Source organism: Aethalodelphis obliquidens, unplaced genomic scaffold (genome assembly GCF_003676395.1).
Source record: "Aethalodelphis obliquidens isolate GAN/ISIS:26980383/991018 unplaced genomic scaffold, ASM367639v1 scaffold60, whole genome shotgun sequence".
In the NCBI taxonomy this organism is placed as follows: domain Eukaryota; kingdom Metazoa; phylum Chordata; class Mammalia; order Artiodactyla; family Delphinidae; genus Aethalodelphis; species Aethalodelphis obliquidens.
The window spans coordinates 4,304,081-4,327,766 of NW_020838004.1; the positions used below are offsets into that span (position 1 = coordinate 4,304,081).

Genomic DNA, 23,686 nt, shown 5'->3' on the forward strand with positions numbered 1-23,686 from the left:
AAATTACCTTAAAAATAAAATATACAGGCATACCTTATTTTATTATGCTTAGTTTTATTGCATCTTTTACAAATTAAAGGTCTGTGGCTACCGTGCATGGAGCAAGTCTCTTGGCGCCATTTTTCCAATAGCAGCTACTCCATGTGTCTATGTTATGTTTTGGTAATTCTCACAGTATCTCAGACTTTTTCATTATTATTATACTTGTCATGGTGATATGTGATCAGTGATCTTTGATGTTACTGTTTTCATTGTTTTGGCATTTTTTAGCAATAAAGTATTTTTTAATTAAGGTACATACATTGTTTTTTAGACATAATGCTATTATCGCACATTTAATAGACTACGGTATAGTGTAAACATAACTTTTATATACACTGGGAAACCAAAAAAAATCATGTGACTTGCTTTACTACAGTGGTCTGGAACGGAACCCGCAACATCTCTGAGGCATGCCTGCATTGTTTCTGTAACAGGAGAAATGTTTTCAGTAAATAATACTGATCTCATGACAGCGTGGGCCCTGCCTGCTTAAGTAAATTGGTGGATAAGTCTATAGGAGAGCTGTGTGGAAGCCACTGTGAGGCAGCCTTTCCTCTCCATGTGCAGAGTGACAGTGATCACCGTCAGCTACAGTGTCACTGAATGAGAGGACAGCTGTTTCCCCACATCCAGAGCACTTTGTCTTTCTTCTCTTGAGCAGAACTAAGAGAAGAGGTGAGGCCAGGTCATATGCATGAGGACCCAGACAGAGATAGGAGGCCCGGGTTGAAGCTCCCCTCTACCACCTGGCCTCAGACCAAAAGCTTAACCTTCTGCACCTTGGTTTATTTCTCTATGAATGAGAGGGTTAGTATCATCGTTAGTATTGCCTGCCTTTCCATCACTGGTTTGGAAGGTAGAAGCTGGAGAGCTTGTGAACCTGAAAGAAAATCATAGGTCCAAGGTTAATTTGAAGCCTTAAAGTAAATGTCGTGCAGAAGTGAGTCCCTGAGAACACAGGGTCACTGGTTCTTTTTGTGCCGTTCATCTCTGGAACTGTGACCTGGACTATACCTATAGTTGACAGTGGTTTTTTCTTTTTAACTTTTTTAAAAAAATTTATTTATTTCTTTATTTATGGCTGTGTTGGGTCTTCGTTTCTGTGCGAGGGCTTTCTCTAGTTGTGGCAAGTGGGGGCCGCTCTTCATCGCAGTGCGTGGGCCTCTCACTATCGCGGCCTCTCTTGCTGCGGAGCACAGGCTCCAGACACGCAGGCTCAGTAATTGTGGCTCACGGGCCCAGTTGCCCCGCGGCAGGTGGGATCTTCCCAGACCAGGGCGCGAACCCACGTCCCCTGCATTGGCAGGCGGACTCCCCACCACTGCGCCACCCGGGAAGCCCGACAGTGGTTTTTGAGAAAATCCTTGTTTCACAAACACCACCACTATGAATAGGGAGCAAAGGCAGTCATTCAACCCTCTACTTTCTGTATGCTTTTCTTACTTTTAATCCTTGCCAGATGTAGACTGGCAATGAGCCCAGAGGGTGAGTGCCTTCTGATAGAGGTCGTTTTGTTCCCATCTCCCTTCTAGACAAAGAATTCTTGAAGGAAAAGGAGAAGTTAGAAATGGAGTTAGCGGCAGTGCGGACCGCGAGTGAGGACCACCGGAGACACATCGAGATCCTGGACCAGGCTCTGAGCAACGCCCAGGCCAGGGTCATCAAGCTGGAAGAGGAGGTGAGCCTGCGGGGGGCGGGGGGTGGGGTGCAGTGCACAGAGCCCCGAGGGCCTCCGTTTCCGTTTCCTAACCCAGCAACTTTAACCAGAGCCAACTCCAAGGGAGCTGAGTCAGGGGAGCGATGTAGGTGACCTCCCAAATAAAAACGAATAAAAACAGAATTTATCCACCCCAGAGCCGGGCAGAGGATGAGAGGCAGACGTGAATAAGCATCAGCAAAGAGTTCAGTCTCAGCCTTAAACCCAGGCTGCTGCCCACTGGCTGGCAGGTGTCCAAGGCTGAACATAAATGGAAGGACTGGGAACCACTGGTGCCTGTGGAGAAAAGAGATTCAGTTAACAGTTCAAGTGCTGTGTCTCTGGGCTCTCGATTGCATTAAAAAGGCCAAGTCTTCTGATGCGGTGGGATTGGGGGGGTGTTCAGCAAACCTGTCTCCAATTTTCAGAAGTTAGCTTGGCCAGGTGATGACCCCCCGATCCAGGAAACGTTGATGCCGCTCGAGCGTGATGGGTTTAGTGGTTTCTGATGAAATCCAGCCTTTAGATGAAGTTTTAAGAAGTAGACTTTTCCTTTAAGCCTGACTGGGGAAGTAGAATGACCACTCCTGAGGTGCCGGCTAGGGGATCCGGGCTGTAGACACAGCAGCACAGGGGAGCCTGTTGTATCCGCTGTGTGTGGTGAGGCTGGGCCGAGCAGACCCACGTTGGAGAGTAGAAACTCCAAGTCACAGAGCGGCATGACCGAGATATTCTCCACCAGGACCGAGTTGGTGCTTGGCTCGCAGGAAACAGCACTATTATTAATCCAACTGCTGTTGCTGTTGTTGTCGACAATAAAAAGCTGTCCCTTCAGGAAACATCTCCTGGCGCCAGGTGGCTTGGGTGTCTCAGCAAACTTCAACTTCAAGGCTAATGCAGCTAAAGGGGAAGATTGTGAAGTCAGTAGGGTCTTGTCCATTCAACCTGTCCCGTGAAACCCCACAAGTCCTATGTACAGTTTTAATACTAGCATGAGGATCCCAGGCAACAGCCCCAGAGTCTCTTCCTTGTCACCAGCAAGCAACTCATTAAATAGGAAACTATCTGCTACAGAAAGTGACCTTGACCCCTGAAGGACAGGAGGTCTGCTTTGAGGAAGGGAGGCCAGAAGTTATTCTGAGGGCACTTATCAAGGCTCCATCTCCATGTATGGAGCGAAGGAAAGTGATAATTTTGAAATATTTTAATTTTAATATTTCTGTTAAAGCAAAAGTTGTGAACTCCTTGAAGACAGATTCTTTATAATCAGCATTATGGGTCTTTTCTTGTCATTATATTTATATAGGATCTGTGTTTGGTTGACTGTATGTAACTTCTCCAAAATGTCTCATGCGTCTGGCTTCCAGTGTCCCTCCTTGTTCTTATTAAGTTTCTTTTGAAGGATCTTAACTCAGTTTGGATGGCTCACACTGAGTGCTTACCATAACTTCCCATGATGCTTAAGGGCTTGGACTCTAGAGGCAGACCACGTGAGTTAGACGGGCGGTGTATCAGCTGTGTGACCTTGAGTGAGTCACTAACCTATTCAGTCCTCAGTTTTCTCAGTTGTTAAACGGAGGTAATACAAGAGGTTACCTTCTATTGTTATTGGGCGGATTCAACGAGATACTTCATATAAAGCACAAAGCTTGGCATGGTAGTGCCTCCAAAATGTTGGCCGGTTAATTACTGGTACTACTAGTCATCATCATCATTATATACTCCTTGCTAGACTTAAGGCTGATCCAAGGGTGAATGAGAGAGATCGATGCCTCCAAGAACCTTGCAGTTGGTTAGTGATAATATTAATGATAATATTAATATAACAAATACTTATTGAGTACCAACTGGATGCCAGGTACTGTTCCAGGCCTGGGGGACGTATTGTGCGCTCTGCCCCAAGCAGACAAATCTCGCGGCACTTATATTCTAGGGGCTACACACTCAGAGAATGGTATACAGTCTACGACATGGTAAGGGGTGTATGAATGGTACTCACAAAATAGTTTATCAGATGAGGCTTTTCTAGCACAGGAACCTGCAGTTAGTAGGTCCTTAGACAATCAAAGGCACAGTGAATGAAAGAGTCAGATGAAAACTAATCCCAAGAGTAGGTGTAGAAAAGGCTATAAGTTGCTGTCCGCGCCCCCCGGCAAAAGGTCAGAAGCACCTCGTTTTTTATCGCAGTGGGTTTGGCTAGGGCACAGACATTGCTCCTGGCAGGGCTGCCTGCTAAGTCGGAAACCACCCTTTGCAGCGAACACTTAAATCGCTAGCATGTTCCAACTTGCCAGTGCAATCATGGGTTGAACTCAGGATCTGAATCACCCGCAAGGCATCTGCATGCCCAGGTACAGAGGGACAGGAAATAGCATCTGGTGTCTCCCCACCCAGGACCAGATCAAGGAAAAGCCTCAGTCTGATTTTTGGCACCAGCCAATCCCCAGAAAGTTAGAAATGTGCCTGGGATTTATGAACATGGGTCCAACTCCTAACTGGAAGAAAACAAAGTCTGAGGGTAAGAATTTGAAGTGATTGATCAGTGAGTCTAAATCCATACCTGATGTGACATTTACATAAATCAATTTTTACCTTAATTTGCCTCTCCTCAGTGATTGTGTGGTTTGCGTGTTCATTAGGCCTTTCCCGTCTCTCCAGGGCTGTCATCCATAAAGGGCTCTGACATCTTTAGGAGGAAATTACTCCACAAGTATCTATAATCAGATATTGTCATACTCATTCACACATACACAAATGGGTACACATGCATAAATATATACAGTCACGGTTTTTCTAATAGTAATTGGTAGTTATAGAAGATTTGAAAAATACAGAAGAGAGTAAAGATGATGAGAAATTATTATTCTGCCATACAGACAAACACAGTTGATGCTTTTATTTCCTTTCAGTCTTTTTTCATACATAGATGATAGATAGATAGGCAGGCATAGTTGTGATAATGTATATAATTTTTGATTCTGGATTTTTCAGTTAACATTATAGAATAAGCATTTCCTTATAACATTTAAAAAGTCTTTATTAACCTCATTTCCAGTGCCTGCTGATGCTATAATGACTCAGCAATAACCATGGATTGAGCTCAGAGCTGTATAAATGACTGAAAGCAGGTGGCCTGTTAGGGTCTTCAGTTCCTAGCATCCCAGCTGATTTAGGTGTAACTGGTGGCCTTCGTCTAAATCTTTTCTGTCCCAGCACACCTGAGGGATAGGAGTGGAGAAGGTACATGCACTTGTAGTTTAAATAGCATCTCGAGGTACTCTGACACACACACCCCCAATCTCCACCCCAGCTTTGAGGATCACTGTCCAAATTCCGTGTTCCCTTTTCCTCTCCTCCTCCACTCAGCTCCGAGAGAAGCAGGCATACGTGGAGAAGGTTGAGAAGCTGCAGCAGGCCCTGACCCAGCTGCAGTCCGCCTGCGAGAAGCGGGAGCAGATGGAGCGGAGACTGCGCACCTGGCTGGAGAGGGAGCTGGACGCCCTGAGGACCCAGCAGGTGAGGGGCGGGGCCCTCGGAGTCTGGCACATGCGTTCTGTGAAGGCCACGGAGCTGAGCACCTGCTGCCCGCCAGGCTCTGCGCTCTGCCCTGAGGATTCAGGGGTAAACGAGAGCTTGCTGTCCTCCGTGGTCCAGCACAGAGGCCAGTGGAGGAACCAGTAAGTCCACTCACTGGAGAGACAAACGTCTTGACAGGGAGAAAGTGGTGACCCCTGGGGGCTGGGTATGGGGGAATGCGAGTGCAGACGGCTTCATAGCGCAGGACATTTGGGTTGGACTTCGAAGGATGAGTTTGTTGGCCATTCTTGGGGAAGCATCAGAGGTAGAGGAGGAGTATGCGTGGAGGAGAGAGATGAGAGGCACGTGGTGGGTCCCGGACAGCTGGGGGCAGCCAGCTGGGGGAGCGTACCAGCTGGAGGCAACGTCCAGTTTGTGGAGGGCTTTTGGTCAGGTTGAGAGACTGGATTTTTTTTTTCCTGTAGGATCAGGAGAGGAGCCCTCTGGTGGTGTCAGAGGAGGGGCTGGAGGAACAGATGTTGAAGTCAGGGGAGCCAGCCCGAAAGCTGTTAGTGTCATCTAGGGTGTAGTGACAGTGGGAATCCACGGGGGACCTAGAACGGGGGTGAAATTGGGAGGACCTGATCATCAGTGAGTTTTCAGAGGTAAAGGACAGGAAGGAGTCAGGACTATCCCTAGAAAATAATATTGGCCATAAGTTCCGTGTCCTTCTGCCTCTCCCTGTTTCTCCTGGTAACAGCTGTTCATGTAATTCAGCTGCAAATAAACTCAGAGTAAAATACCCCAGCCCAGGGTCCTCGTGGGCCTTGGCAAGAGGAGAAGTCCTATAGCCGGGCCGGGCTCCGTTACAAGCGGGTCAAGGGCTCCTGGTGTGTCATCAGCCAGCGTGGTGGGCAAAGCCCTCTGTGCAGCTGGTGAAGAGTGTGCTCTAAGTTTGGAACCAGGGAAATGCGACACAGGACTCCATGGAATTATCTGGTGGATAGGGCATAGTGGTTATGGTTGAAACACTTGAAAACACTTGAAAGCATATGCTGTGGCCAGCTCAGCCCTTTCTCATGGCAGCGCACACAGTTCCCTCTGGGCGTATGTACTTGGCTGGAGATGGAGGTGTTAGCGAGATTGCCCAGAAAATCAAGGAGCCTACCCAGGCCCCTACCAACTTGGCTTAGTTGATAGCTCACAGGGAAAAGTGAGTCTGTCTCTGGACTTCTGATCCTTCTAACCTGTGCCGCATTCTCTGGCATTTCAGGGCCACCCTTCAGCCATTTTCTGTTGCTCCGTTATTGAGATCTGAAGTTCTCCAACTGGAGGGCAGGCTCTCTGGTGTCTGGTACTGTGCTGGCACCTGGTGGGTATTTATGAGTCTTTGGCTGACAGAATGGGCACATCTCAGTATTTAGAGCAAAAAAGAATGTTCTTTTCCAGTTAATGTGCCACCCACACCCTATAGTTAAATTACGTATCCCTGGATCTTCTATTTTGAGTGCTATGAAAACAGACTCTTCATTCATTTCAGCTACTATACGTATTCTAAACTATATCTCTCCCATTGATTGCTTTTGGGATTTGTGCCAGTGGTATTGCTGTTGCAGGCAGTACTCTAATGAGCTGCCTTTTTACATGTCTCCTTGCAAAAAAATGTAAGAGCTTCCCAAGAGGATATACTTAAAAATGGATTTCTGGATAACAAATGGATATGCAAAACATCACTAGATATTGCCAGATCACTCTACAAAGTAAATATACCAATTTATCCAAAATGTATAAGAATGTCTTCCTGTACATTATCATCAACATTTAGTTTTGCAAGATGTCTTTTTCTTTAAGAAAAAAAAGGGGGGATGAAAGAAACCAGACTCAGCTCCATTATCCTTGTTGTGTTTCAAGAAGAAATGTGAATGAAACATTATTTGAAAAATTTCTCTATTGCCACAGAGGACCATTCCCGTATGCACACTCAGACCCACACACACTCAGGCCCATTTTTTTCCTCAGAGCAGCAAACACAGCTTTCCCACTGTTTGTAAAGGATGCTGTCAGATTTCGGCTGCCTGTGGGGGACAGAAGTTTCAGAATCAGGGCTGTCCTGGGGAATTACGTGGCTTGCATTTTGGACTTGTCTTCGGGAGCTGACAGCAGATCCCTAGATGTGTACGGCTGACATGAGACCAGAGAGTGGGGAGACAATCTTTAAACAGAACTTTGCTGCCCAGCATCTCTTTAAAATAATACTACAATTGTTTTTTTAATGAGAGTGTTAATCTGTCTCTTCTGTTATGAAAGGCACTTGGGGATCTCCCTACTTTTCCCTGCGTTTGCCTACTCATTAAAAAGATGAGTATTATTTTTTATTTTTTCCTTTAATACTTCGTTTTCTCATTTTACCAATGAGCATGCATTATTCTATAACCAGAAAAGACAAAAGTGTTGTGACAAAGAAGTCCACCAAAATACCTTAATACTTCCACGTGGCCAATACTATAGTTTGGTTCAACTCCTGCCTGGAGTCTGTGGACAAGTGTGGTGATCGCAGTTCCGCTGGCCCCCAGCAGGGGTGACCAGCATCCACCCTGGCGCGTGGGGTCACCCGAGAAACTCTGCCTCTCTGATCTGCTTCCTCTATTTAGTCTGAGGAGCTCACACATGTGTCCACCCCGGATGTGGGCAACCCACCTCGCACACTGCTCCTTCACTCCGGGGTCACCGAGGCATTTACCTGACCCCATTAGAAGGCGTACTGAGGTCACACAAAATAAATAAAGCCCCTTGTCATCTCTCCCCTCCACAAAGCAGTGAGCCCACACTGCCTGCCTCTTCCCATAGAGAATCATTCTGAAGGGACCATTGAGAGAACAGCTTAGAGCACTTTTGAAGCAACACCCCACACAAGGGCTCTGCCGTGGACCCACGCCAGGACACAGCTGAGCCTCTCCACCCGGCCCTCTCCACACAGAGCCCCCAAGTGAGCTCCAGTTACTCCTGCAAGTTATTTCTTCTGGAACCTTCCAGAAGGGTGGGTAGGCTGGAGGTGAGCAGAGTGGCATGGAATCGTGAACTGAGTCAGAGCATAGGCTCGGGGGTTAGGCTGCCTTCTCCTCCTACTACAAAAGGGATCCTTCTGAGCCTTCACTTCCTTGTCTCTAAAATGGGGCACATAACTTATATTTACCATATACTTGTAACTAAAAATAAGAAAATCTGCACAAAGTACTTACACAGTGCCTGACACTTAGCACTTGGTGAAGGAAGAATAACTATCATTGTTGTTCTTCTCTTCATTACCTTCAGGGTCATTTGATGGCTTAGGGCATCTTTGGTGCCCAAGTTACTCCAACTTTTCCAATCCCATTGAAAAAAAAGTGACAAGTGTGGCTGGACTGAGAAGGTCGGAGAGGGAAGATAGGTCAGGACACTAGGACCAGCAGGAAAGAGCAGCTCTCAATGAACAGGTTCTGTTATTAGAAGTAATCTCCCCCTACTTTGGGAGGCAAAGTGTGGTACTTAAGCATTCCTAGAAGTTGGGGGGAAGTGAAATAGAAATAATGGTAAAAGAGGAAGGAAAATTAACATTTTTAAGAACTCACAATCTTTTCTTTTTGGAAAAGAGCTGAAAGTAATTTTCACGTCTTACTTCCACAGTAGTCTTAGGAGGTAGAAGAAAGAAGTGGGGAATGTTCTTGAAGGGCAAAACAAGGTCCAGGGCAGCTAAGAGACCAGCCCAAGGTCATGTAGCAAATTTAGGCCTTTCTCCCAGGTGAACACGCTGAGGGCAAAGATTTTTATCTGTATTGGTCACTGTGGTATATCCCCTGCACAGGGTGCGTGCCTAGTAAATATTTGGTGACTAGCTGAACGGGCAGCAAAAGCTGGCCTGCCTGACCCTTAATCTGTTTTTCTGGGCAATGTATGTACCCGTTAGACTGTGCTATCTCTGAACTCTTGAGGGTCTAAATTCTTGCATTTATTTAAACAGCTCTTAAGGACCTGAGCAGGTCACCAGCCGAGGTGGCAACACAAGGGATTTGGATAGAAAACATTGATGGCAGCTAAGTGAGGCTGTGGGATCTTTTTCTTGGAAAGTTTCTCAAAGCAGGGTAGTTTCTCATCTCAGTGGACTGGTTTGTTTGTCCTCCTGCCCTGAGGCCGGGTGCCTGGCTTGATGGGGTCGGTGACTTCCTATGCAGGCTGATGAGGACAGGTACACGCTCTCCAGTCTATTCCGGCTTAAATGCCGGCCACTGGCCAGCTACCACTGGATCCTAGAATGACTTGTATTTGTAGCTTTCAAGAATCAAATAGAAGCATATGGTTTACAAAAAGCCCGTAGGCCTGTTTGTTCTCTTCTTTCTGGTGGGATTAGATTCCAGCAGTGCAGTTCAAATGCCCAGCTGTTGCTCTGGGTAATTTATGCGGTTCAGGGTGAAAGGTACCTCTCACCTTGCAAACAACCCTGCATTTCAAGTTTGTGATCACTGGGAAATAGGAGGGGAATGCACGTCCCAGGACAGAGAAGAGCTGGGATGAAATCGTTCTCCCCTTGAGTAGCTTAGGCCCGACTGGTCTCCTAACCCCGGGTTCCCGAGATGACCCACCTCCACCACTGGCCAGAAAGTCAAACCTCCTTGTCCTCTAAGTCATCTGTTTAGAGGAAATAGTATCCCAGAGTTAGAAGTGAGAAAATCTGAAAAGTGAATATCCTCAGCTCATGAGCTCTTCAGATAACACAGCCGCTTTGTGTTGTGTTATCCGAATAACACTTCTCTCTTATGGACACAGATGGAGAGAAGGGGCTGGAAAATGAGCTTGACTTGCCTTAGAGGTTTTTCTGGTAACACTGTACTTTGGTTTTAGCCCTTTAAAGTGTATTAAGTGCTTTCATGTTTATTATCCTCTTTGATTGTTGGGCTTCCATCTGGGGCAGGTCTTAATTTCTGTTGCCCAGATGGGAGGCTGGGCAAGCATGCCCTTAAGGCATCTCACGCCCACTTCCTGTACCTTCACATTCTATCTCCCAGCCTCAGGGGAAGCAAACAGCTGAATCACTTCCTTGAACTCTGGAGAAAGTGCCCTAGACCAGGAAGCCAAACTTTGTTCCTGTTCTGGCTCTTGGTATAACTTAACCGGAAGACATTGGACAAACCACTTCCTGTCATGCAAAGCTGGATATAGGCAGACAGACTCGGATTTGAACCCTGACCCTGCTACTGATCAGCTTAGAGACAAGGAATAGTTCATTCAGTCTCTCAGCAGCTTGGTTTTTCCATCTGTAAAATTGGGATAATACTCTCTGTTTTATAGAGCTCCCGGAGAATTAAATGAGATAGAGCAAGTGGGGATAGAGGTTGATGGTGTCAGAATCCACCCGCATTCGGGTCATCAGTGCTGGAGAAGGGAACAAGGGTGAATGTGCTGCGGGATCTGGGTGAACCGTGCGTGCTCCACGTGGGTTACTCTGCCCACCCAGGGTCTACTTTATAGTCCCGATTCAGCATGAAGATGTTACTTCCTGGGCTTCCCTGGTGGCGCAGTGGTTGAGAGTCCGCCTGCCGATGCGGGGCACGCGGGTTTGTGCCCCGGTCCGGGAAGATCCCATATGCCGCGGAGCGGCTGGGCCCGTGAGCCATGGCCGCTGAGCCTGCGCGTCCGGAGCCTGTGCTCCGCAACGGGAGAGGCCATAGCGGTGAGAGGCCCGCGTACCGCCAAAAAAAAAAAAAGATGTTACTTCTTTCGCATCTCCAGAAACACGGAAACGGCCAGCCAGCCAGCCTGCCGGAATACAATGCCCCGGCCCTCATGGAACTTGTAAGGGAGAAGGAAGAGCGGATCCTGGCGCTGGAGGCTGACATGACCAAGTGGGAGCAGAAGTACGTAGAGGAGAGCGCCATCCGGCACTTCGCCATGAACGCTGCAGCCACTGCAGCGGCCGAGAGGTGAGTCCCGTGGAACTGTGCTGCTCGGAAAAGCACAGCTGGAAAAACACAGAGTGTAAAACACAGAGTGTCCAGAGGGGTTCAGGGATGCATCCCAGGGAGTGAGAACAGTTAAAAATAATTATAAAGTGGCTGTGGTGCAAGTTGGAGAGCAAAGTGGTATAATGTTTCTGAGGATGATTTTGGCAATATGTACCTCTCCCTTGGTTCCAAAATTCTAGTTCTCGACATTTATCTTAAGGAAACCATTATATTATATAAGTGCCTGAAGTTATATAAGTTTTTATCCCAGTGTGGTTGAAAACATCAATACATTTAAAATAGAGTAGAGCCCAACAAGAGGGATTCATTCAATAATTTCAACTCCATCCACACAGCGGAGTACTACGTGATCTTTAAGACTGATGCTGGGAAAGTATACTTTATGCTCTTTGAAACAGTGGGTATGTTTCATGGACCAGACAAGAATATGCAATCCTCATAACAGCCCTGAGAGTGGAAACTATTACTATCCTCATTTTGTAGGTGAAGAAATGAGGCTTAGAAAGATGCAGTGGTTTATTCCAGATCACACTGGTAGTAAGTGTTGAAATTTGTCTGACTTAAAGCCTGATTTCACTTGGTTTGCAGTCGTTTGCTGCTGCTGTCAGTTATTGCCTCTGTTGCTTTATCTCCTTTGTTGCAGGCACACAGCCTTATTTTTTCTTTAACAATTAGCTCGGAATGCTCGATAGTTCACAAAATAATCCCGTTAAGCTCTACCTTTGTCTGAATGAGCAGGTAGTTTCCCTTGACCGCTGGACCTCGCCTGACGTGCGTGGCTGTGCGCTCTACCAGCCCTGCTTTTCACCCATAAGTTATTCAATATATTGAGCATTGAATTGTCCCTCTGCTGCGGACTATAGGTGTGTGACTGCACCAGCCTTTCTGAGTGTCACTTCATTCAGAACTTACCCAGTTTCTGAAATGGAAATTATAATTCTTGTCTGGTTATGAGCAGGAAACCAGACCATATTCCCTTGGGAGGACACTAAAGCCCCAATAACAATGTAAGTGCGTTACCTTGGAAGCGTGACCCAGGGCCTTTATGGGTCATTGTTGTCTCAGCTCTTTTGATTTATCAGGTCAATGCATGCTTGGGGTCCTAGGACGAATGGGACTTGAATGTAAAAGAAGTAGGGGAATGAACTGGTCTGAGGCATGAGACTCCTGGTTGGGCACAGGATGGGGGTGGGGGGATGTCGTGAGTAGAACCAGCCAGAGTGCACAGATGGTCAGCCCCGCTCACGCTGTGCTAGGCCCAGCCTTGGCCGTCATCCTTCGAGCAGGGGAAACACCTCTTGCCCTCAGAGAATAATCCTTTGGGATTTACCCAGCCCTGTTGCTCTCCTCCTCTTTTCTGTTTGAAGTCCTGGATGGATAGATGGATGGATGGCTGGGGACCCTTTCCACCATCCCTGCCTTCCCCCATTCTTTGCTTCCACATGTATCCGTTGAGCATCTAACGGTTCCATGGGGAACTACCCTCCCCTCTACCGACCACTGCTTCCCACAGTCTTGGGAAAAATCAGTTCAGAGGAGGTCATGTTTTTAGCTCCAATCTTAATGTTCTTTTCAAAGAAGACCTCTATAGTTTAGCATTGCTTTTCTGTGGACAAAAAGGGAGAAAAGGAAACGGAAGAATTTTTGAGAAAGGTCAAAATTCTAAGCTCTTATTGCCTAGGTCTAAATGGCTACATAAAAATTGGTAAAAATGGCTATTTCCGGCCATTAGGTTTGTGACTTTTCAGCTACTGCTGCATACTTCATGTTTACAGGCAGTGATATTTGTATACCAGCTGATTTTGCCGTCTTGGTGCATTTTGGCACCACTGATCAGAAGATTGAGAGGCTGGGCCTATTTTGTGTGGGTGGAGAAGCTTTTGAAACTTTTTGAGCATTTCAAAGTAATGTAATATTTTGCTGAGAGCTGTGTGTATTTACCTTCGAAGTCATTTTCGTCTAGTTGTACCTGCCGTCCTTGACGCTATAAACATGAATTTTTAAATTTGTCTCCATCTCTACCTAAATTCTCCAAAAAATAATCGGTTGAAAATGTTTCTGGCCACTAATTCCTATATTGATGATTTTTGTGTACCATGCAGTGAATTTATAATTTTGTCAGTATGTTTAAAGCATTTCGCTGGTTTTCTGTGTTATTTGGCTTTCTGATTTGTTTTCAGTCAGTTTGCACTTAGCCGCATTCTCACATGTGCCCTCTTCATTGGTTTATTTTATCATTCATGTACCTTTGCTGAGGCCTTCTTCATGAAGATACAGGAGACTTGGGAGTGTAGAGTGATGGTTATGGGCATGGACTTTGGAGTCAGAGATATCTGGATTTGAATCCCTTTCCACCTTCACTAACTGGGTGTTCTCGCAAGGTCACCCATTTGTTCATCTTGAAATGAGGATAGTAATGCCTCCTGCACAAGTTCCTGAGAGAACTAAACGAGATACCACGGGTAGCATGCTTCACGCAGGCCCAGGCATGAAGGAAACACTCGTTCATGGATAGCTGTTGTTAAAAGAGACAAAAGAAAGGCCCCCTTTTTTGCTTTTTTGGGTGTTCTAGAAAAGAGCTGTAAGATTTTAAATATGAATATGATTGTAACACTGGAATATGAAGTTAAAGGGATGTGAAATATTTGGCTGGATGATTTCTTACTAGTTTAAGATTCACTGATCAGAGACATTTTGGGCCTTTCAGCCTAAGAGATACTTGGATCACTTAGATGGCGCAATTATCTTGTTTTTACCCGTCGTCATTAATTAGGAGTAATTAAATTGACAAAACCAGTGGCAGGAGGAACAGTTACCTTTGACCAGTGGTTTTCAGTCAGGCATCTGTTCCCGGCTACACTGCTTTGCAGTCTCCCTCTGTCTGTCCCTCCCCTCGACTAGACTTTCCAAGGACAGGGTGTGTGTCTTCCTCATCTTTGTGCCCTGCTGCCCAGCACGGTTGTCACTCTGAACGGAGCTGAATCCTAGGCAGGGGCTCATAAAAGCGATGAGAGCTCGAATGCGAACGTGAAGGGGGCTTCAGCCGGAGCCTCGCTGTCCGGGAGGGCCAGTCTCCGTTTCAAGGATTTACTGAGTCCCCATTGACTGTAACATACTTGAAATAGCTGCTATATGGGTGAGAAATAGAAATAAAACTTTAACTCTGATTGAGAAAGTGAGAAAGGAGAAGTGAGTATGGAAGATTACAAGCATAGAAATACTAACCGTTGTGGTAATATCAGTATCCACATGTCAGTAGGTTAAACCTGCAGATGTGCAGTAGTGTCCGTCTTCAGAGCACGCCACATAGCTTAGAATTCAATGTCATCAGTAGAAGGGGCAGGGGGTTTGGATCTGGGGGTTTTATTTTGTTTTCCTTAGATACTATCTTAGTTCTAGCAATTTAGGGAGAGAATTGGCCAGGATTTAGGAGAGGGCAAGGGCTGAAGGAGTCTGTGGAGAGATACTTTTAGTGTGGCACCCTTGGACCCCTCCCCACGAGCGTCATTCTCTGTGTGTATCCTGTGTTGCCAGGGACACGACGATCATCAACCACTCGAGGAACGGCAGCTATGGCGAGAGCTCGCTGGAGGCCCACATCTGGCAGGAGGAGGGGGAAGTGATGCAGGCCACCAGGAGATGTCAGGACATGGAGTACACGTAAGGGACAGCTGTGCGCGGCCACCAGGCTCCACTCTGGGCACTTCCCTCAAGACCCCAGTGGGGCCGCCAGCCTGATGTTTGCACTCACACTTCAGCCCTTTCCTGTTCTGAACAGCTTCAAGCTTGAGTTCTCCCTCCCACCCTGCCCCAGAGAGAAGGAAAAGAGTCTACTCGACAACGGGCCTGGAGCCTGAAGTCTCTGGGGGCTAATTTCATGTCAGATGCAGGCTAATAACAAGAATTTAGATGCCCATGTGTTTTCTGGGTGTCTGTCTCTACAACATTCTAGACATTACCAGCTGGACAGGGGAAACATCATATTCCAAAGTCTCAGAGATTTTGAGCCAGGATTTATGTATTCCAGCCAGAAATAAAGAACTTATATAGCTAATGCATTCTTCTCATGGACTAAACAAGACGTCCAACGGGCTTGGTGACATAATGGAGCTAGCCTGCCGCCCACCCCCAGCCCTCCCCGCGGAGCCCTGGGAAGCTGAGCTTCTCATTTTGCAGATGTGAAAATAGGACTGAGTGGCTGAGTCGTTGGTAAGCTCAGCAAGTTACTATTTGGGTTGTGAAAAGAACTCACGTGTTTTCTGATTCTCATCTTTGACCTTCAGGGAGGAAAAAACAGCTTCTCACAGAAAACCTGTCCGTCTATTTTTCTTTTGCCTCAGAAAATAGGGAAATGGACCCTCCTGAGCAGCCCACCCTGTGTGAGCCTTGAGTCTGTGTGCTTTCCTACTGCTTCTCCATGCCTCCCACTGCCAGGGTCCTAGACACAGTTCAGTCCAGGAGGTCCCTGCTGGGTGGCCGTGGTCACTCAAACTGTGTGTCCTTGGGGTCCCAGGACATCCCAGAGTCTCCTGAGGGGCCAGAGAAGGTGCACCCTTTTCAGCTACTACAAAAGATCCGTCTTCTACAATTTGGAGATTGTAACTGAAGACTTCCACTGCGCTTAACTCTCTGTCCTTGAATTATAATTAAAGTCCCTGGGCATCCTGAGAGAAATATTCATGTTATTCTAGCCAAATGGCTTTTGATCATGACTGTTTTGTTTTGTTACACAGTATTAAAAATCTCCATGCCAAAATCATAGAGAAGGATGCCATGATTAAGGTCCTCCAGCAGCGATCCCGTAAAGACGCCGGGAAGACGGACTCCTCCAGCCTGCGGCCCGCTCGCTCTGTCCCGTCCATCGCTGCAGCCACTGGGACTCACTCCCGCCAGACCTCGCTCACCAGCAGCCAGTTAGCCGAGGAGAGGAAGGAGGAGAAGACCTGGAAGGGGAGCATAGGTGAGCCCCGTCCCTCCCCAGGCGAGCCCCGCCCCCTCAGGCAAGTCCCGCCCCTCCTGAGGTGAGACTGAAGAGAAGCATTACACAAACATTGAGAGGCATCTCCTCTGGCCAAAGGAGTTCAGACACGCTTTCGTGAAAGCAGAAATACTGAGTATTCCCGAGCCTCAGTTTCCTCTATGTAAAGCGGGGAAGGATAATCAGTCACACTTTGGTGGTGGAAGCAAAGACGACCCCACCAGAGTCGCTGTTCACCACGGGTTGATTCACATCGTAATTATCATCATCATTGTTGAAAGCTGAGGTGACCCTTAATGTAAAATGTTCTAATGGGAAAAACCCAGAGACCTCAGGCCTCTGAAGTTGGCTCTGCCCCAGACCAGTGGTAAGACTGCTCCACCTCTGCTTCTGTGTCTCGCAGAGCAGGGCGGTGCCCGGAGGTGTCTGCCCTGCTGTACCCCATGGGGTCATGGCAAGGGCAAAATGAGATGATGGAGAGAAAGCACTCGGGAAGCAGTGCTCTCGAGTGCAAAGTTCTGGCGGCAGTGGTTTGGCTGGATTGTTGTTACACAGGCAGAACGTTGAGGAGAGTTCTGCAGACGTGTGGTCTCAGCCATGAACACGTTTCCTGGGGTGATGGAGGCTGGCTGGGTCTGGAGAGCAGCGGCAGAGCCGCCCGGCTCGCAGGCAGCCCATCCTCCGCTCTTGTCCCCGGCACTCCACACCCCCAGGGGCCTGGCCCTTCTTTGATGCATTTCCCCGGCTCAGAGTGTGTTTTGTTTATCTAAGGAGCCGAGAGCCTGTTTTTCTCAAAACAGAACCCCAGAGGAGCCTGGCTGCTTCGTGCCAAAGGGGATAAGAGCTTCCAGAACGAACGTGACAGACTTGGGGTGATCAAAGGCACCCAGCCACAATCTCTGTTTGAAGTTCCCCCACGGGTTACTTCTGCAGCCCCTGCCCTCCAAGGAAATGCACTTCAAAGAGGACGTGTGTGGACAGCAGCTGGGATCTTCAAAGACCCTCCCAAGGACGCTTAGCTCCCCACCCCAGTTAGAGAGCCTTGGAAGCGGCGCTCAGGCAGGCCTGGTAGGGGAGTCTGAACGTGCGCAGCTCGCATAGAAACCTCCCTGGCAGAGGCCAGTCTGTGACATCCACCCAGGCAGGCATTTCCCTGGGGTCTGTGCCTGTACCCTTAGCATCTGATGTGTCTCAACCAGGCCTGGGAGCCAGAGGACCCGGCTGCGGGAAGAGTTGCTGTGTTCTCTGCACTGGTGTTCCTCCTCGTTATTGTGATTGGTGTCCACGTGTCACAAAAACAGAGCGGGGCCCTCTGAGGTTCCAGGCAGAGGCACACAGTCAATTCGCAAAGGTACAGTGCACAGTCCCCAAAGTGTTTCCACAGTCTCTTGCCTGAGGGGCTCTGGAAGGAGGTAGAGGTGATGACACATACCTTCCTGATGGCTCAGGGGCTCCCAGGGGAGAAGACAGGCCAGTGACCTGGTTCCACAGAACATCCTTGCCAGACGGTGGCTTTTCACCAGACAGGGCGATGAGGTGGCAAGAACACAGAGTGGACTTAAAGGCAGGCACAGCTGGGTTCCAATCCCATTTCTGCTATTGATACTTCTCACTGTGAGATACTTATTACTCCAAGCTTCCATTTCCTTTTCTGTAAGACAAAGGATAACAACATGCCCTACCTCGTATGAAATGAGATGATGTGTGTGAAGCACCTAGCCAAAGCCCCCGCTACTCAAGGCGTGGTCCTCGGACCCTTGGACCCTTGGTCCTTGGACCACAGCCTTGGACCACCCTCTCCTGGGAGCTTCTTAGAGAAGCAGACTCTCAGGCCCCACCCACTGACTTGAATCTTCATCTTAACAATATATCCAAGTAATTGATAGGCACATTACTTTTTTTTTTTTTTTTGCGGTACGTGGGCCTCTCACTGTTGTGGCCTCTCCCGTTGCGGAGCACAGGCTCCGGACGCGCAGGCTCAGCGGCCATGGCTCACGGGCCCAGCCGCTCCGCGGCATGTGGGATCTTCCCGGACCGGGGCACGAACCCGTGTCCCCCGCATCGGCAGGCGGACTCCCAACCACTGCGCCACCAGGGAAGCCCTGCACATTACATTTTGAGAAGCGTTGCTGTAGACAGACTGGATTGAGTTGCATTCTGTTATGAATGGGCATCTTGAAATAGCCCTGGCAAAGAGACGTTATGAATTGCTGGCTCATTAAATAAGTGAACAGACGCTCGATTGTGCTTACCGCATTTTCTACAGGCTAGTGTTCCGGAGTGCTGGCACTGTTCTGAACGTGGGCCGTATTTCACCATCATAACAGTGACTGTTCTGTCCAGCTTTGTAGGAAGACATTGAGGAAAAGGGACACCACAGCGCATCATGCCTCCCTTTTCCCCAGCCAGCCCGCCCTCTTCCTGCCCCAGCCTCTCTGCTCTTGGGGCGGGCAGGGAGGGAGAAGAGGGCTGAGTGGTCCTTCCCAGGAGCCCAGCTGGCTTTCTGCTTCTTGGAGGACATGGCTCTCCATTGCAAGGATCTCTTTGGGGAATACTGTACACAGCTCTGTGTTGCCCTGACCAGGAAGCGTGTTTGTTTTGACCCAGGGCCTGTAGGAGACCATCCGTTACCAAGAGCGGAGGGGTGTCGGGGGCTCTTAGGCACAGCATCAGGCCGATGGGACCGTGTCTAGGAGCAGGGAAGCCTTCAGGTTTTCTGAAGCGCACAGCCACTGCCCAGGACTAGCCCTCCTGGGCCATATTAGGTAAAGCAAGCATCGCCTCTAGAACACTTTGCAGGAGTGCCCTCACCCCTCGGCACTCTGCCTATAAGGCGCCTCTTCTCCATTCTTCCATAGCACCCTGAGAATAATAGTGTCCTATCATTTGTCACATTATATTAGAACCAATTTACTTGACAACTCCTCCCCCCCCCCCCCCCCCCGCCCCAGACTAGGTGTTTTGGTTTTGTTTTTAAAGAATGGCATTGAAAAAGCTGTTCTTCTGCCCTCAGGGTTGCTGCTGGGGAAGGAGCCCCATGAACACGCATCCGCCCCCGTGCTGCCCACCCCGCCTGCCACAGCGCTATTTCCTGCGGCCCTTGTCACCTCGGCCAGCAGCGCCCACGCGAAGACAGGCAGCAAGGACAGCAGCACACAGACGGACAAGAGCGCCGAGCTCTTCTGGCCCGGTGTGGCCTCCCTGCCCACGCGCGGCCGGCTGAGCGGAACCCCTTCCAACAGCCCGGTCCTGAAGCACCCAGCGGCCAAGGGCACGGCAGAGAAGCTGGGTATGAGGTCCCCGCCTCCTCTCACGCTCCGGGGATCCTCAGCGCTCCCTGGCCTGAGAGGGGGAGGCTTTCGTTGAGCTGGGGAGGGAGCAGGGCTCCCAGTCAACTCTGACTTTACGGGTTATCTTATGATTATGGTTACCCTAATGCATTTAGGCTCTGCATGCCCTTTATTATTCTGGAATTAAAATGTGTGTAGAGACTCCTCACTTAGTACCATTTAAAGGAGTCCACAAGTTGCATCTGTCCTTTTAGTGTATGCTTTGTAACTAGCCCTTCCCCAGAAGGTGTGCAGACAGACGCTCCAGGGGACGTTAGGGAATTAGTTCCCCGCCCCCCCCCTCCCGCCCCCAGTATATTTGAGAGCTGATACCAGGCACCACCAGGTCCATCAAGACCAACAGGTACAAAGACATTGCCTTCAAGGTGTTTACTCGTCAAGGATTCGGGGTCGAGAGCACCTCCTGATTGAAGGAGAAGGTAGATTTAAAGTAGGCGAACTGGCCCAGTACTCAGGCCAGTTCTAAGGAGGTGCCGTCAAATATTTAAGAGAAGACAGCTTAGGAGGAGCTTGGCGATGAGTCCAGAAGTGGCTTTGGACTGTTCGTAGTCATGGGGTGAGGAGGAGGTGGGAGCTACTGGGCATAAATGAATTGTTTCCTCCAAAGGGGTTCCCTGTGTTTATCCTCCAAAGTAGACAAGTAAACACAATGTTATTTTCGGAGATTTAATCCTTGGGATGCTCTTCTGCAAGGAAGGCAGGGAACATGTGACAGGGACCTGGCTCGTGGCGTGCACGTGATAGTTTGGAGGAGAGGAGGAGAGCGGGGGTGAGGGCTCTGCACCAAGTCCCGATGCCACTTTCACCCACTCAGACCTCTCCCATCACGTCCTAGTTCTGTTCTTTGTGTCCGAATCCCAGGGCCAGTCATTTAGCTTTGGTCCACCATGGGCTGGGCACTACGGCCTTACCTGCATGCACCGATGGTGAGGGGTGGTACTTAAATGGTTCCGTTTTAGAGAGGGCTGGGAAGGCTGTGCTCCTGCTGGGGAACAGGCTGCTAATGTGTCCCTTCTGTTTGGCAGAGAATTCTCCTGGCCACGGGAAGTCACCTGACCACAAAGGTCGCGTCAGCAGCTTGCTCCACAAGCCCGAGTTCCCTGACGGGGAGATGATGGAAGTTCTCATCTAACACCGGCATCCCTGTTGAATTTTGCAACAGAACTTTGATGAGCAAGGAACGTGGCAAAGAGAAAGAAAGATCAAGAAGGTTGTGGATGGGAAATCAGGAATGATTTGAACTGATCAGGATTTCAGATTAATGAGAACACTTTTTATAAATGTTAAAAACAAAACAAAAGCAGGAGGCCTACATGACTGAAAATGAAGAGGATGTCGTGGATTTTTACTGCATATGGTGGAAGAGAGAAGGTGCATGTAGGTTTGGAAACAAAGAAGAAATAGGAAATGGAATTTTTCCGTTGTACAGAAAATGTCTCTCTTGGGGAGGGTCTGTGTACACCCATTCTCTGGTTATAAACAGATAAACCTGGGCATGGATCTTCCTTGAAATACGCCCATTCTCCTTGCCTCTTAGCTTGTTTTGTTTCAGAAGAACCTCCTAGGAATCTCGGAGAGTCCGTCTTGATATAACGTAATAATCTCACCTGTGCCCTCCATGGGGTGTCCTGTGAATGCATGTGGGTGTGGCAGGGAGGAGAAATGTCCAGGGTGATGGGGAATTTAAAAGGCCATCTTCACCTCATTACCTGCTTGGTTTGGACATCTTAGCTTTTCTGGATTGAGCAGTATTTTCTAAACAGGACGGGAGCTTTCTGGTCCTGGTGTGCCTCCTCCCTCACTTCTCTGAGTTCACCTCTGTCTCTGCTTCATACTCTTTAATTTTACCCTTTTTTTCTTCCTTTTTTTTTTTCCCTTTTGCAACAAGCCATGACAGAATTCCTTTGTTCTGGGGTTTATCAGAGCAGTAACTGAACGTTCATCATTCATCGTGACCAGTGGGACAAAGCCACATGGCGGGTCCCCTGGCTGCTTCCTCCACCTTTGAGGAGTTGGGCTGCAGTGGTTGATCTCATTCTGGCCATGAACTAGGGAAGCTCCGACTAGGCGGAAGATCCATGAGCCCTGTGACGTCCTGCATTAAGCTCACGGCCCCGACTTTTTTCTCTCTCACATCAGCTCTTGGGTGGAGCTTGGTATCTCCACCTCATTGCTCTGTTGAGGTAGGACTTTCAGGACTGCACTCCGGGAAGCAAGTGACACTTGACTTGGTGGCATCTAGAATCTCCCCAGGCACTCCCGCTTTCTACTGTTTGTGGCCACCGCTCTGCCCGCCCCTCGCATCCCTCTGGGCATTGTTGATGAGCGCGCAGACTCTGTGACCGTCAGCACGTGTGTGTCAGCACATCAGTTCTGCCCTGCCAGGAACTTGCTTTGTAACCTAACAGGCCAGTATCTATACAGTGTGGTCAGGTTTTTCAGGATTTCAGTTGGGAGCAACTTGTCCAAAGTAAGACGGAAACACCAGGTCAAAGAGCCAGGAGTGAGTGAGGTCGTGGGCCTCATCACTGTGCTGTAAGGTTTCCCATCAGACTCCTCAGATACTCAGATATCGGCTTTCTTTACAAATCTAGAAGGGGCTGGATCAGAAGAGAGAAGCTAGTCAGGCCGTCAGATGCTCACGCAGGGCCCTGATAGTTTTCTCCCTGCAGGGTAGCCGGATCTGTGTTTTCCCAGCTCCCTTTCCTCATGCTTACTTAAGGAAAGAAAAAAGAAAAAAAGCCCGAGGTCTGAGGCTTTTTCAAGTCCCACCCAGATGAAGCCCTGAAGACAGCGTCACTTAGGAAATTTTGCTTGGGTGGCTCGTTTTAGAGTTGGTCTTTGGAGTGTAACCTGGGTGAAGCCTCCCCAAATTGAGGTGGCGGAAGGATGACAGAGGTGTGAGCTGGAGACGGAGAGTTGGGGAAGGAAACCGATGGCTTTGCCCGGGGGGCCTCTGAGCTGCCTAGTGGTCAGGAGAGTAAGCAGAACGGGTGCTGCTCAAGCCCTGCTCTGCGGTAGGCGCCGTGCATCACGCCTGTTGCCTTCTGCGGTCCTACGTTAAGCATCGCTGGGAAACCAGAGCAGCCCTGGGTGTGAGGAGGGAGCGGTGAGGCCCCATGGCTGGTGTGGGGGCCAGGTGAGTATGGACACGTCGGGGCAGGGATGGGGCAGAGGGATCTCCGTCTCAGTCTCAGTTCCCCATCACTTTTTATAGGTGATGAGGCTCAGTTGATGGCAACTAACTCTCTTAAGGACACTTTGACCCCTGATTAACGTGGGGGATGGAAAGAAAACGTCTAGAAATAAGAGGGCACGTCACCTCTGCGAGCCCCCATCATCCGTGTCTGGGCTACCCCAAACATGGGCTGTGTCCCCTAGAAACGGGTGAGAGTGACAGCCGCAGCCCAGTTTCCCGCAAAGCCTCATCTTTACGCCCCAGCACATCTCGTTGGCAGCTCAGGCACAAGGCTCATTTGCTTTCCTTGGTCCCCCGAGTTGCCAGGCGTGTTAATTGTCAGAATGCAAACAGACGTCACCATTTTTCAGTTGTGCTGTAGTCCTTAATCTTTCTTTCTTCTAACCTGCTAAGACTCCTCCGTAAGAAGAGGGACCTATAGTTTTGAAATGTCTTCTTTTGTGGGCCCTGACACTTTTCATCTTCATAGCTCGAAGCCTTGCTTGCATTTAAGAGAAATGCAGCTACTGAACTCCCACTGTGTGTTCTGGCCGTTGACAATATATGATCTCACTGGATTTTCAGAAAATAATCCTAGCTCCGTTTTTTTAGTGCCAACTTTATGCAAGCACTGGGGTAAGTCCCTTTTAATGAGTCCTCGGACCACATGGGAGCAGGGGCGAGTTTATCATCCTTGTTTCACAGAGGAGGAAACTGGGGCTCAGGAGGTCAAGTCCCTCCCCCAGGAGAGGCTGGGATCTGAGCCGAGGCTTTGGGAGAGGAGCTGTGCCTTCGCCACAGGCTGGACTGCCTCTGACTTGGGGATGATAAGTGCCACGGCTTGACCCGCTCTGTCCCCTCTATGTGATGTGTGCACTCCTAGACACACACACACACACACACACACACACACACACACACACACACACA

The 23,686-nt window shown here is 48.8% G+C and overlaps 1 protein-coding gene across 8 annotated transcripts in view; it reads left to right on the forward strand.

The window, feature by feature from the left end:
• The window catches only part of AMOTL1 (angiomotin like 1), a 176,249-nt gene that overhangs the window by 149,734 nt on the left and 2,829 nt on the right, over positions 1–23,686 (forward strand). For all 8 annotated transcript variants that reach the window (XM_027087773.1, XM_027087772.1, XM_027087777.1 and 5 more), the window contains 7 exons: positions 1,575–1,720; positions 5,105–5,254; positions 11,018–11,208; positions 14,785–14,910; positions 15,984–16,210; positions 19,242–19,517; positions 20,604–23,686. The exon at positions 20,604–23,686 is cut by the window's right edge and continues 2,829 nt beyond it. In XM_027087773.1, the coding sequence (XP_026943574.1) occupies positions 1,575–1,720; positions 5,105–5,254; positions 11,018–11,208; positions 14,785–14,910; positions 15,984–16,210; positions 19,242–19,517; positions 20,604–20,710 (1,223 nt within the window). In that variant the 3' untranslated portion in view covers positions 20,711–23,686. The remainder of the gene's footprint in view (positions 1–1,574; positions 1,721–5,104; positions 5,255–11,017; positions 11,209–14,784; positions 14,911–15,983; positions 16,211–19,241; positions 19,518–20,603) is intronic.